The 14,541-nt window shown below is 46.4% G+C and overlaps 1 protein-coding gene across 4 annotated transcripts in view; it reads right to left on the bottom strand.

Moving 5' to 3' along the window:
• Positions 1–14,541, bottom strand: part of Tom1l2 (target of myb1 like 2 membrane trafficking protein) — a 167,236-nt gene that overhangs the window by 19,998 nt on the left and 132,697 nt on the right. For all 4 annotated transcript variants that reach the window (XM_045130688.1, XM_045130689.1, XM_004669044.2 and 1 more), the window contains exons 8-10: positions 10,071–10,204; positions 4,038–4,086; positions 3,460–3,583 (exon numbers count right to left, since the gene is read on the bottom strand). In XM_045130688.1, coding sequence (XP_044986623.1) covers positions 3,460–3,583; positions 4,038–4,086; positions 10,071–10,204 — 307 coding nt within the window. The remainder of the gene's footprint in view (positions 1–3,459; positions 3,584–4,037; positions 4,087–10,070; positions 10,205–14,541) is intronic.

Below are 14,541 nucleotides of genomic sequence, written 5' to 3'. Positions count from 1 at the left end.
TACACCAGGGCCTCCTGTTGGGAAACTTTTTCAAACCTGTGTTCTAAGCAGCTAGTAAGCAAAGACCTATTAGCCATGTTTAGCCTTGTTAATCCAAAACAAATCATCTCAACCGTAAAAGAATATTCCAGATAAAACATGGCAGGCTACCTTTCTTTAAAAAGTAAACAGGAGCCGGGTGTGATGGCATATGCCTTTAATCCCAGCACTCAGGAAGCAGAGGTAGGAGGATCGCCATGAGTTTGAGGCCATCCTGGGATTCCATTGTAAATTTCAGGTCAGCCTGGGCTAGAGTGAGACCCTACCTTGAAAATCCCCCCTTCAAAAAAAATTAAACAGTGCTGGAGAGATGGCTTAGCAGTTAAGGCTCTTGCCTGAGAAGCCTAAGGACCTAGGTTCAAATCCCCAGAACCCACGTAAGCTAAATGCACAAGGTGGCACATGTGTCTGGAGTTCATTTGCAGTAGCCAGAGGCCCTGGCATACCCATTATCTCTCTCCCTCTCTCTTTTTCTCTAATAAATCAATAAATAAAAATAAAGTATTTTTTAAAAGCAAACAACAAGGCTGGAGAGATGGCTTAGTGGTTAAGGCACTTGCCTACAAAGCCAAAGGACCCAGGTTCGATTTGCCAGGACCCATGAAAGCCAGATGCATCTGGTACATGCATCTAGAGTTTGTTTGCAGCAGCTGGACGCCCATTCTCCCTCCCTCCCTCCTTCCATCCCCCACCCCTCCCTCTGCTTCTCTGTCTCTCTCAAATAAATTTAAAAGACACAAAAATATATTTTTTAAAAGGAAGTCAAAATAATGTTTGTCTTGGAAAAAAAAGAAAAGAGCAAACAACAGCCTTGGGGAAATGCTTCAGCAGGTACAAGTACTTGCCATGCAAGTATCTGAGAAGACCTGACACTACCTGACTTTGATCCCAAGTACCCATGTAAAAAGTTGTGGGGCTGGAGGGATGGCTTAGCAGTTAAGGCATTTGCCTGCAAAGCCAAAGGACACAGGTTCACTTCCCCAGGACCCACACTAGCCAGAGGCATAAGGGGGGCACACATCTGGAGTTCCTTTGTAATGGCTAGAGGCCCTGGCGTGCCCTTTCTCTCTTTCTCTCTCTCTGTTAAATAAATAAAAATAAAATATTTTTAAAAAGTTATGAATGGCTACATACATATGTAACCTCAGTCCTATGGAGAGCTGAGACAGGAGGATCACTGGAGCTAGCTAGTCAGCCAGTCTGTCAGAAAATGACAGCTGCAGGTTTAGTGAGAAACTCTATCTCAAGGAACACAGAAGAACAATAAAGAAACCCATTGTCTTTTTCTGCCCTCCTCATTTTTGTGCACAGGACACATGCATGTGCATACATCACATATATGGCACACACACACATGCAAAAACAAAAAGCAAGGCTGGAGAGCTGGCTTAGTGGTTAAAGTGCTTGCCTGCAAAGCCTAAGGACTCATGTTTGACTCTCCAGGTCCCACATAAGCCATCTTGATGCACAGTGACGCATGTGTATAAGGTTGCACATGCGCACAAGAGGGCACACGCGTCTGGAGGTCGAATGCAGTGGCTGGAGGCCCTGGCTTGTCAATTCCTTCCCTCTTCCCTGCCCTGTCTCTTGCTTGCTCTTACACATAAAAAAATTAAAAAAAAAAGATCAGTCTGTTGAGCTCACCTCAAAAAATAAAAAGCAGGGCTGGAGAGATGGCTTAGCGGTTAAGCGCTTGCCTGTGAAGCCTAAGGACCCTGGTTCGAGGCTCGACTCCCCAGGTCCCATGTTAGCCAGATGCACAAGGGGGCGCATGCATCTGGAGTTCGTTTGCAGTGGCTGGAAGCCCTGGCACGCCCATTCCCTCTCTCTTTCTCTCCCACTCTCTCTATCACTTTCAAATAAATAAATAAAAATGAACAACAACAAAATAAATAAATAAATAAATAAATAAAAAGCAAACAACTGGGGTTTAAGAGGTGGCTCTGCAGGTACATGCTTATGCTTGTGCATGAGCATGAAGACCTGAGCTTGTGTCTAAGCACCTACACAAAGGCCTATAATCCCAACACAAGGGAGGTGGAGGCAGGGCTCCTTGGCTAGCTAGTCTAGCTAACTCAGCAAGCTCTTGGTTCAGTGTGAGACCCTATTTCAATAAATAAATAAATAAATAAATAAGGTGGAGGGGTTGGGGAGAAGCCTTAGTAGTTAAAGGCCCTTGCTTGCAAAGCCTACCAGCCCACATTCAAATCCCCAGCATCCATGTAATGCCAGATGCACAAAGTGGTGTATGTATCTAGAGTTTGTTTGCACAGGCCCTAATGTGTCCATAGTCCGTTTTTCTCTCTCTCTCTGCTTACAAATATATAACTAAAAAAATTTTTTTTATTTTTTTTTGTTCATTTTTTATTTATTTATTTGAGAGCAACAGACATAGAGAGAAAGACAGATAGAGGGAGAGAGAGAGAATGGGCGCGCCAGGACTTCCAGCCTCTGCAAACGAACTCCAGATGCGTGCGCCCCCTTGTGCATCTGGCTAACGTGGGACCTGGGGAACCGAGCCTCGAACCAGGGTCCTTAGGCTTCACAGGCAAGCGCTTAACCGCTAAGCCATCTCTCCAGCCCTAAAAATATTTTTTTAAATGACAGGTATGGTGGCACATTTCTTTAGCCACAGAAGTCAGGAGGTTGAGACAGGAGGATTGCCTGGGAGTACAGAGTGAATTCCAGGTCAGCTTAGGCTAGAATGAGACCTGCCTTGAATACCACCCCCCCCCACGCAGACAAAAGGGCTGGGGATATTTCTCAGCGGTTAAAGGCACTTGCTTTCAAAGCCTTCCAGCCTTGGCTCAACTCCCCAGTACCCCCATAAAGCCAGATGCACCAAACAGCATGTGTATCTGGGGTTCATTTGCAGTGGCAGGAACCCTGCATGCACCTATTCTACCTCTCATAAATAAATAAAAGTATTAGAAAGATACCTTATGTCAACCCCTAGCCTCCACACATGCACAAACATGTGCACATGTACCCATGCATATATGTGCACCCACACATACATGCACACACAGAAGAAAACAACTTCCAAATATTTCAAATACCACCCCCCTTGCTTTCCAATAAAGGAAAGAAGTTATAAATCAAAAGTGGTACAACTGACTGGGACTCAGGAGTATACCTTCACATGGATTCTCCCAAAGGCTCTCTTCTGACTTTCCAACAAAGAGAACTCATGCCTTTAATCCCAGCACCCTGGACACAGAGGTAGGAGGATCACTGTGAACGTGAGGCCAGCCTGGGACTACAAAGTGATTACCAGGTCAGCCTAGGCTAGAGTGAGACTCTGTCATGAAAAAAAAAAAAACCAAAAGATTACATCATCTGTCTGTCTGTCTGTCTGTCTATCTTCCGGGAAGGAGGGCAGTGAGGGAGAGGCATTCTCCTCCACTTTGAGACACTCACCCAAGCCTGCAAGCTGGGAGGAGAGGGAAGCTGGTGGTGCTGTGTTCCCCACCATGGGGCTCACCACCGCAGGAGAGCCAGGGCCCAGGTCTATTAAGTTGTCTTCAGTCACCTCATTCAGGACCTGTCAGGGCATGACACTGGCAGTGAGGCCTGAATCCTGGGGTGGGGCTCCAAGGAAAGCGCTGTCAGGTACCTGCGTAGGGATCTACATGCACTCATGAGGAAAGACATGACAGCTTCCCAAGCACAGATGCAATATGGCTCCCCTCAATGACCCAGGGTGAGCAGTAGACCTAGGCTGTCAGTAAACCCCACACCCTGGCTCCCTTACCTCCCCACTCACAAAAGGTACACTGAGTCATTAGGATGGTAACTGTCCTGAGAGCTGTGGACTGCCCTCCAATCAAGGATGTCTGGGAGCTCTCCCCCAATCAGAGCTTGCTCTACAGTTACCCATAGATGTAGTCCCGGTTAGAAAACCAGAAGTGAGGCACAAGTAGGCCAGGTTGTTAATGTGTGTATGTGCTGGCTATGTGCCCGCCTCAGGAGATGACAGCGCGCCAGGGGACACTTACTCCATTGCTGGCATTCTGAACTGATCGGCCAGACCTGTACCGCTCAAACCTATCAGGGAAAGGAAAAAAGAAGTAAGGAGCGAGTGAGGCTGAGCTGGTCATGATCATGGCCCCGTTGGGGAAGTGGAGTAGACCTCACTTGTGCAATTGCGCCATGCTTTCCCTAGCTCGGGGCTCCCACCCTCCCGGATGTTCAGTCCCCATGCCTTTCTCACAGGCACCTTGAGCCGGTACCAGGGATGGTCTATTGGCTGGCACTCAGAGGAAGCCACTAGAAGCATCTCCAGCCATGTCCTCACACATCTAACCCCAGTGCTCCTCCAGGCTCTGAAGAAGTGCTTGGATCAATCCTGTCAACTAGACTTCTTGTGTGTCCATCTCTGAAGCCAGGCTGTAACAGAAGACCCTTCTCTGGAGAGCAATCATCAGCTCTCATGCTAAAATGCCCCAACTCTACATCAGAAGGAAAGGGGTGGGGCCTCATGGGGGATGGTATGGGAAGAAAGACCTCATAGGCTCTGGTTTTGGCCTTGGGGGAAGGCTTTTGAGGATCCAGGAGGTAGTTTGGGTCAACTATCCAAGAGTGACCAGAAAGGTGTGTGAGGCGGGCCAGCCCTACAGGGACCCTTTCCTCTGCACCCAGTCAGCAGAGGGCTGTAGAAGGGGCTGGCTAAAAGGACTGTAGAAAATGTCCCTACTGAGGCTGGGGAGATTGCTCAGTGGTTAAAGGCACTTGCTTACAAAGCCTGCCAGCCCAGGGTTTGAATCCCCAGTATCCAGCTACATAAAGCCAGATATACAAAGTAGTGCATGCATCTGGAGTTTGTTAGCAGGCAAGAGGGCCTGCCATATCCAATACTTTCTTTTTCTCTCAAATAATCAAAATAGAAAATGTCCCTTTTGCCACATCAAGTCATCCTCACACCCAGTGGGGATATGGGAATGGTGGTGAACAACAGATCCTGTTCTGCATTGTTTTGCTGTTTTGTCTTATTTTGTTTGTTTTTTGAAATAAGGGCTCATGTATCCCAGGCTGGCCCCAAAGTATAGCTAAGGACAACCTTGAACTTCTGATCTCCCTGCCTCTGCCTCCCGAGTGCTGAGATAACAGATGAGTGCCACCATGTCTGGTTTGAAGTGGTGCTGGGGAATGAATCCAGGGCTTGGGGCATGCTAGGCAGACACTCTACAAACTGAGTCATATCCCCAGAATGCTTTATTTTTAAAAGCTCCAAATGCCACAGGTGAAGGGGAAGCCAGCCACAGCCTAAGCAACCAGGTAAAAGAGAAGCCTTGTTTGATGTTGCCTTAGCACCTGGGCCAAGTGGTCCCCTAGGGGGATGATATGGCTAAATGTGTATCCACTATGGGCTTTATGATTGTTCTTTTATTTATTCTGGCTTGGGTTTATTTTGGTTTGATTCTGTGTTGTGTGGATGTATGTGTTTGTGGGTGGGGGTCAGCATGCATGTAAATGTGCATGTGGGGAGGCCAGTAGACAACCTTGGATATCATTCCTCAGGAATGCTATCCACAGTTTTTAGACAGGGTCAATCATTGGCCTAGAGCTCATCCATAGGCTCTACTGGCTGGCAAGTGAGCCCAAGGCACCTGCATGTTTGTTTTCCTAGATCTGGGATGGCCAGTGAGGGCTACCACACTGGGCTTTACATGATCAGATTCAGACCCTCATACTTGTATAGCAAACACTTTTCAACTGAGCTACCTTCCTAGACCATCTCTCTCTCTTTCTCTCTCTCTCCCTCTCTCTTTTGAGGTAGGGTCTCACTCTGGCCCAGGCTGAACTGGAATGTATGTAGTCTCAGGGTGGCCTCGAACTCATGGCAATCCTCCTACCTCTGCCTCCTGAGTGCTGGGATTAAAGGCGTGTGCCACCATGCCCGGCTAGACCTTCTCTTTTTAGAAAAAAAAGTATTTACTTGTGTGTGTGCACACACCTACGTGCATATGGGTGTACCACAGTCTCTTCCTGTTGCAAATGAACTCCAGATGCATGCACCACTTTGTGTCTGGCTTTAATGGGTGCTGGGTAATTGAATTCTGGGCCAGCAGGCTTTGCAAGCAAGTGACTTTACCCACTGTGCCATCTCCCCAGCAGCATCATTTTTGTTTTTAAAACAGGGTCTTGCTAGTTGGCCCACAATGGCCTGGAGATGTAGCCCAAGCTGACTCAAATTTCTCCTGCTTCCATTTCCTAAATGCTGGGTTACAGACAGATACCACAATACCTAGCTTCCACTCTCGTTTTAAGAGGGACTTGTGTGGATGGGCATGGTGGTGCATACCTATAATCCCAGAGTTTTGGAGGCTGAGGTAGAAGGATCAAGAGTTTGAGGCCAATCTAGGCTTCAAAGAGAGACCTTGTTCCCCAAACAAAACAAAACAAAACAAAACAAAACAAAACAAAACAAAACAAAAAACTACCTTATGAAAAAATAATTAGGGGCTGGAGAAGATGGCTTAGCAACACCAAAGGACCCTGGTTTGCCTGGACCCACATAGGCCAGATGCACAAGGTGGCACGTGCAGGAGTTTGCTGGAGGCCTGGCGTGCCCATTCTCTCTTTCACTCTCAACCTCTTTCTCTCTCTTTTAAATAAATAAATAAAACATATTTTTAAAAAACTAAATAAAAGAGAAAGTATTATGTGGTTTTGAACAGTGGTCTGTAAGGAGAACAGGAACACTAATTGAAGGGTGGCTTTCCCACGTCCCTGAAGTACTATTAGTCATAGCAAAACCACTCTGACCAGAACTGCATCTTTAAGGCCACTGGTTCCAGTGACGCCTCTGAGGTCTTTCTAACTGCAGACTGCTGGGGTTGTGGGTGACAGTACCTACATTACCTCCTGCTATCTTACTCCAGTAAGGGCTTAAATGGGCCTAATGGATCAAAATCCAATTCCACTTGCTTTAGGGAAACAAATCACATGGAAAGATACAAGGGCCTTGGGCTCGGAATTAGAGCCTCAGATAGGACACGCTGTGGGCTGTGAGGAGGCCTCACACTCCCACAGGGGTGTTTTTAATCCATCAGATAGGCACAGAGCCACCCATCCCCACTGCCAGTTAGAAGCTGAGACAATTCTAGGGGTGACAATCACATTAACCTCCAAGCCTCCAATGGGCAATGCCAAGCACAGTATCTATCACCTGGACCTAAATGATGCCAACACATTTACCTCCTGACAAGCCTATGCAGAAAGCTGTCAGCTATTGTGCAGAGGGACCAGACTACAAATTTCCTGTGGACTTACACTGCTGTCAGGTCCTCTTGGGATTTATCTTTTTTAAAATTAATTTTTTAGGGGTTGGAGAGATGTCTTAGCAGTTAAGATGCTTTCCCACAAAGCCCAGGTTCAATTTCCCAGTACCTACATAAAGCCAGATGCACAAAGAGGAATATGCATCTAGAGTTCTGATTGGAGGCCCTGGTGTGCCCATTCTTTTTGTCTCTCTTCTCTCTTATCTCCCTCTACTTGCAAATAAGTAAATAATTTTTTGGGGGGGAGGGGCTTCAAGGTAGGTTTTCACTCTAGCCCAGGCTGCTCTGGAATTCACTATGGAGTCTCAGGGTGGCCTTGAACCCACAGTGATTCTCCTACTTCTGCCTCCTGAGTACTGGGATTAAAGGTGTGCAGCACCACCACGGCCAATCTAAAAGAATTTTTTAAAAATAATTTTTGGGCCAGGCATAGTGGCGCATGCCTTTAATCCCAGAACTTGGGAGGCAGAGGTAGGAGGATTGTGGTGAATTCAAGACCAGCCTGGGTTAGAGTGAGACCCTACCTCGAAAACCAAAACAAAACAAATAATAATTTTGGGGCTAGAAAGATGGCTTAGTGGTGAAGGTGCTTGCCTGCAAAGCCTAAGGACCCAGGTTCAATTCCCCAGTACCCATGTAAGCCAGATGCACAAGGTGGTGCATGTGTCTGGAGTTCGTCTGCAGTGGTTGGAGGCCCTGACTCACCCAATCTCTCTATCTGCCTCTCCCTTTCTCTTTCTCTCAATAAGTAAGGAAATATTTTTTTTTTGAGGTAGGGGCTCACTCTAGCCTATGCTGATCTGGAATTCACTATGTATTTTCAGGGTGGCCTTGAACTCATGCTGATCCTCCTACCTCTGCCTCCTGAGTCCTGGGATTAAAAGCGTGCACCACCACACCCAGCTAATAAAGAAAAATATTTTTAAAAACTAATTTTAAAGCTAATCTGCATGTGTGCATGGTACACGTATTTATATTTGTATATGCGTGGATTTGTATGTGCATGCCATGGCGCACATGTGGAGACTAGAAGACAAGGAGGGCTGCCAGCCCTCGCCGTTCCCCTTACTTAAGGTAGCATCTCTCCTAGTTCACTGCTGTGCATGGCAAGCTGACTGGCCCATGAGCCTCTGTGGATTCCCCTATCTCTGACCCCTTTCTTGCCATAGGTCAGTGGGGATTGATTTCAGACCACACTACTGCATTCAGCTTCATGTGATTCTGGGGATCCAAAATGAGGCTGTCACACTTGTACAGCAAGCACTTTTATCTACCGAGCCATGTCCTCAGCCCTGGTTTCATCTTTCATGGAGAAGCTGGCCTGACCAAGGTCTTTTCAAGTCCTGAGCCTGGGCCACCATTGAGAATGTCTAAGTACTCAATCAGGGCAGAGATGGGAGCTGTGTTTGCCAATGTACCCCCTACTTAAAGCTAGGTCAAGGGCGAGAGATGGCTCAGCGGTTAAGGTGCTTGCCTGCAAAGCCTAAATCCAGTTCCACTCTCCACATAAAACCAGATGCACAAGGTAGCACATGTGCCTGAAGTTTGTTGCAGTGGCTGGAGGCCCTTGCATGCCCATTCTGTTAATCTCAATCTCTATTGCCTCTTTCTCTCTCTCTCTTAAATAAATCAATTATGTATGTATGTATGTATATAAAAAAGCTAAGTCAAGGGAAACATCTTGGGCTTTGTCCTGAGGAAGACTTTAAAAAAGAAAAAGAGGGCTGGGAAGATGGCTTAGCGGTTAAGGCATTTGCCTGCAAAACCAAAGGATCCTGGTTCACGGACCCATGTAAGCCAGATGCACAAGGGGGCACATGCATCTGGAGTTCATCTGCAGTGGCTGGAGGCCCTGACAACCTATTCTCTCTCTCTCCCTCCTTCCCTCCCCCCCTCCCCCCCTCTCTCATTCTCTGCCTCTTTCTGTCTCTCAAATAAATAAATAAAATATATTTAAGGAGAAAAGATCTTGCCGATTTTTTTAAAAAAGGAAAACAAAGTCCAAGTTTGCTACTTTAAGTGGCTTGGATGGAGGAGGAACTAGAAAATGTGTTTTTCTAGGAGAAAAAGAACATTCATACCCTGTCTGCATTGCACAATACCCCAAATACACTGACATTTGTAAAGCCTTTTCTCCTTTTAAGAATATTATTTATTTAGTTGAGAGAGAGAAGGAGGGAGAGAGAGAGAAAGAGAAGCAGACAGAGAGAGTGAATATGGGCGTGCCAGGGCCTCCTGCCACTGCCAAGAAACCCCAGATCCTCAGACACACGTGCCACTTTGTTCATATGGCATTACATGAGTACTGGGGAAAGGAATCCAGGCCATCAGGCTTTGCAAGCAAGCACCTTTAACGGCTGAGCCATTTTTCCAGCTCTCTTTTTCCTTTTTTTAATCCTGGAAAGAGGAAATCCTGTCTCTTAGAAAAGGTATTTTTCCCCTTTAATCCTTTTCAAACTCAAAGGATCATCAAAGGAGCAGGTGTGGCCTCCCCAGGCCCCACCTTCTCTGTGATTCACAAAGGGCAGAGGCGAACTTCACAGTTCACCAGCTGCTGCTCCCTGCTGCTCAGTTCCCCAGAGAGCAAGAGGTATTTTCTAGGTCATCCCGGAACAAATGAACATTACTGATGAGTATTTTTCCAACTCTTAGTATCTCTCAGTCTGCTTTGCCTCCTTTCCCCCACTTTGCTTATGAGAGAAATTCTGTTGCTATCTTTTCAAGGGGGAAAAAAAAAGAGGCCCCCACCTCTCATAGCGGAGAAAGACGTTGTTGAGGTCGTCATTGACATGCAGCAGTTCCTCGGTGACCTCCTCATTGGACACACGGGAGATGAGTTCCACTATGCGGTGCTGCATGGCCCGGCAGGTCCTGTTCAGCTCCTAAGGAACACACGCACCTCTGCAGAGCCTGCTGGGAACACTTTTGTCATGTTCTACTGCCTTAAAAAAAAACGAATTTATTCTTAAAGCACCCAGGAGCGCACATTTGTTCATAAAATGAGACGCGTGCAGACACTGAAGGAGCAGCTCCCTCCTCACAGATGTACAGACACACTACTGTGTATAAACAAGTACATGTTAGTACAAATCTCTTGTTTTGTTTTCTCAAGGTAGGGTCTCACTCTAGCCCAAGCTGACCTGGAACTATGTTGTCTCAGGGTGGCCTTGAACTCATGGCAATCCTACCACCTCTGCCTCCCAAGTGCTAGGACTAAAGGCATGCGCCACCACACCTGGCTACAAATAATTTTTAAGGCAGAAAAATGTGATTCTTTTGTTTTTTTAATTTTTTTTTCTTTTCACAATTTTAAAATGTGATTCTTCATGGCTCTTCTTCTCATCAACAAAATCATTCAGTCTACTTGCCCCATCGTTGTGGATAGACTTCACCATTTTCTTGCAAGAGCCTCCTATGGGGCTCACCATCTGTGATTTGTAGTAGCTCTTTCTTTGTCTAACCCAAATAACACAGCAGTGTTGCGGGTGCCTTCTAGTTGCTGGAACAAACACCCAACCAGAAGTAGCTTGTAGGAGAAAAGGGCTTATTTTAGGCTTGCAAATTCCAGGGGAGGTTTCACTTCAGCATATATTATTACCAGAGGCAACAGCCAGCACCCACAAACATGAGCAGCCAGAGCTCAAATTGTCCCTTTATATACCTAGTAGGGCTGGACTCAAGATCTCCCCCAGTGACACATCTCTTCCAGCAGGGCTCTGCTTTCTGGAGACTCAAGTAGGATGCTGAATCTTAATCAAAAACACCTTGGCTATGGGGGATATCCATTTACATTCAAACCACAATAAGCAGTTAACACTCATATCCATCCAATTCTCACATACCTGGGCAAGCACTTACTTCCACAGCATGAGGTCCTCAGAGTAGAATTTCTTGGTGAAAAAGTATGTGTGCCATTTAGAACATTGATTGGTAGGAAGAAAATGTTATCTAAAAACACAGGCCCTGGCTGGAGAGATGGCTTGGCAGTTAAGGCATTTGTCTGCGAAGCCTAAGAACCCTGGTTCAATTCTCCAAGACCCACATAAACCAGATGCACAAGAGGGTGCATGCATCTGGAGTTCATTTGCAGTGACCACAGGCCCTGGCATGCCTATTCTCTCTCTCTCTTACTCACTCTCTACTTCTTTCTCAAATAAATAAAAAAAAATATTTAAAAAAAACAGGCCCAGGGCTGGAGAGATGGCTTAGTGGTTAAGGCGCTTGCCTGCAAAGCCTAAGGACCCAGGTTTGAGTCCCCAGTACCCACTTAATCCAGATGCACATGGTGACACATATGCATGGAGTTGGTTTGCAGTGGCTAGAGGCCCTGGCATGCCCATTCTCTATCTGCCTCTCATTCCTCTCTCAAATAAGTAAATAAAAATAAAATAGTATTTAAAAAAATACAGGGCCAAAGCCAGGTGGTGGTGCAGGCCTTTAATCCCAGCACTCAGGAGGCAGAGGTAGGAGGATTGCCATGAGTTTGAAGCCACCCTGAGACTACATAGTGAATTCCAGGTCAGCCTGAGCTAGAGTGAGACCTTATCTCGAAAAACCAAAAAAAAAAAACAAAAAAAAAACCAACCAAAAAAAAAAAAACAGGGCCAGTTTATTTACACTGTCAGCAGTCTCAGGCATGAGTATATTTTATTACAACATCAGATACTTTATGGTGACATGTCTGTTACTCTGCTAAAGTCTTAAAAGTTGCACAAATCCCCACAGACCTTCCCAATGACCAACGATGATACTTGCAACCATTAGTCCCCATCAGGGCCCTCTCAACCCTTTGAAGCAAGGTCCCCTGAAGACAGATCCTTGAACCCTATGGCCTGGCTTCCACAAGCCACCCTACCCTCACGCTCTCAGGGTTCCCACAAGCACCTGCTAGGGCCCCTGCCCTTTGCCTTCTTATCTGCCATACTGAGGACAGTATGGAGGCGAGGTGTGGCAAGCTGGCCCCTCAGGCTCTCAGTGGGCTATCAGAATGCAGGGTGAGGCAAGATACTTTTCCCACCTACCAGGACACTGGAGGAAGCTAATGAGTCAGAGAGTTAAGGGAACAGGGAATGAAGCCAGCCTGCCTTCTCATAGTTCTGAGGCAGAGCTGTGAGAACTTCTTCAGAATTACCTCCAAACTCCCTCATTTTGAAAATGTGTCTGGTGGAAGCAGCAGGCACAGGTAATATCTACTTAAAAGCCTCCTTTTTTATTTTTATTATTTTATTTTATTTTATTTATCTGATAGAGAAAGAATGGGAGAGAGAGACAGAGAAAGAAAGAATGGGCATACTAGGGCCTCTAGCCACTGCAAAGTTAACTCCAGACTCATGTGCCTCTTGTGCATCTGGCTAATGTGGGTTCTAGGTAATCGAACCTGGGTCCTTTGGATTTGCAGGCAAATGCCTTAACCATTAAGCCATCCCTCCAGCCACAATGCCTCCTTTTGAAAATTTTTATTTTTATTTTAGAGAGAGTGAGAGAGACAGAGAGAGGGAGAGAGAGATAATTGGTGCACTAGGGCCTCAGCCACTGAAATTGAACTCTAGATGCTTATGCCACATAGTGGGCATGTGTGACCTTGTGTTTGCCTCACCTTTCTATGTCTGGCTTATGTGAGATCTGTAGAGTTGAACATGGGTCCTTAGGCTTTGCAGGCAAGCGCCTTAACTGCTAAGCCATCTCTCCAGCCCAATGCCTCTTTTTTTTTTTTTTTTTTTTGGAGATAGGGTCTTAGTCTAGCTCAGGCTGATCTGGAATTCACTATGTAGTCTCAGGGTGGCCTCAAACTCAGGTGATCCTCCTACCTCTGCCTCCTGGATGCTGGGATTAAAGGCATGCACTGCCATGCCCAGCCCTCCAATGCCTCCTTTAAAAAAATATTTTATTTATTTATTTGAGAGAGAGAGAGAATGAATAGGCACACCAGGGCCTCTAGCCACTACAAACAAACTCCAGACGCAAGTGCCACCTTATGTATCTGGCTTACGTGGATACTGGGGAATCGAACCTGGGTCCTTAGACTTCCCAGGCAAGTGCCTTAAGTACTAAGTTACCATTCCAAACCTTAATGCCTCCTTTTATCTCATCACCTCACTGTCTTGAGTCTCTTGCATTATCCTCAGAAACAAGGTGCCACATAGGAGGCACTCTTCAAGTCCACCTGAGAGAATAAATGCAAGGAGGCAGATTATATTTCTTCCAGCCCTTTTGCCCAAAGTATAATTGCCTTCTCCTTCAGTGCTATAGGGTGTGTGCATCCTGAGTCTGATCTCACAGGTAAAAGACTGTTTCTGCACTCCTCTCCTCAGCCTTGGGGCTCCCAGGAATAAGTGGGGACAGCCTAGGAGCAAGGCGTAGTCCAGGTGGACACTCTCAGAATTACGGGAGCCCAGCTATATAATATCAGAGTAGCTGAGACATGATTCTGGTATTCACCTGGACAAAAAGCTTCCTTAGGTCTGGCCACCTTGCTGGGCCTGTCATTCTTGCCATGGCAATGTGGCCTTTCATCTTGGCTCTATCCCCTACTGTCAAATCTCTTGGGCACTGTACAAGGAAGTCCATTGTCTAGATCTTCCCGATTTCCCTTTGAACAGACCTCTAGTTAGTATTACCTATCCAAAGACTGTACCCTGTGTTTGGTGAAGGAAGTAGGATCCCTATAGTAAGCCCTCCAGCAAAGGTGAACCCCATCACATAGGCCTACTACGTTGCCAAACTCTGCAGAATTTGGTTCGTGGAGGAAAGGATCCCATTACTCCTGAAGCCCACAAGGAAAGTGCTAAGGGACTTCTGAGGAAGAACAAGACCCAAAGGCACAGAATGAAGTGTGCTCACAACATTAAGCATAGGAAACAACCATTCTGGCCTTGCACTGGCTATTTAGCTCTCCCTACCTCCTGAGGGGTAGTGGCCAAAATGGTTCTCCTCTTTAGGTGGAGGCTTGCAGGCCCCATTCTGAAGGGCATCTCAATGGCTTTCATAAGCAGTCGGCCTAGAGACAAGATCTCGGATACCATCCCTGGCTACTTGCCTTGAAGTCTCTGCATAGGGAAAGCTTTACAATCTCCTGACTTCAATCTATCAAGGTACTGACAGTGAGAAAAGTGGTAGAGGAGAACATTAAGATTTCTGCTGCCACCTGTGCCAGCTGCGGACCACATGGCCTCCGTTAGGTCAACTGTAACCAGTCCCACAAAAGGGTCATCTGGAGATA

Source organism: Jaculus jaculus, chromosome 12 (assembly GCF_020740685.1).
Source record: "Jaculus jaculus isolate mJacJac1 chromosome 12, mJacJac1.mat.Y.cur, whole genome shotgun sequence".
In the NCBI taxonomy this organism is placed as follows: Eukaryota; Metazoa; Chordata; class Mammalia; order Rodentia; family Dipodidae; genus Jaculus; species Jaculus jaculus.
The sequence above is the reverse complement of the archived record's forward strand: the minus strand, read 5'-3'. Positions and strand labels throughout refer to the sequence as shown.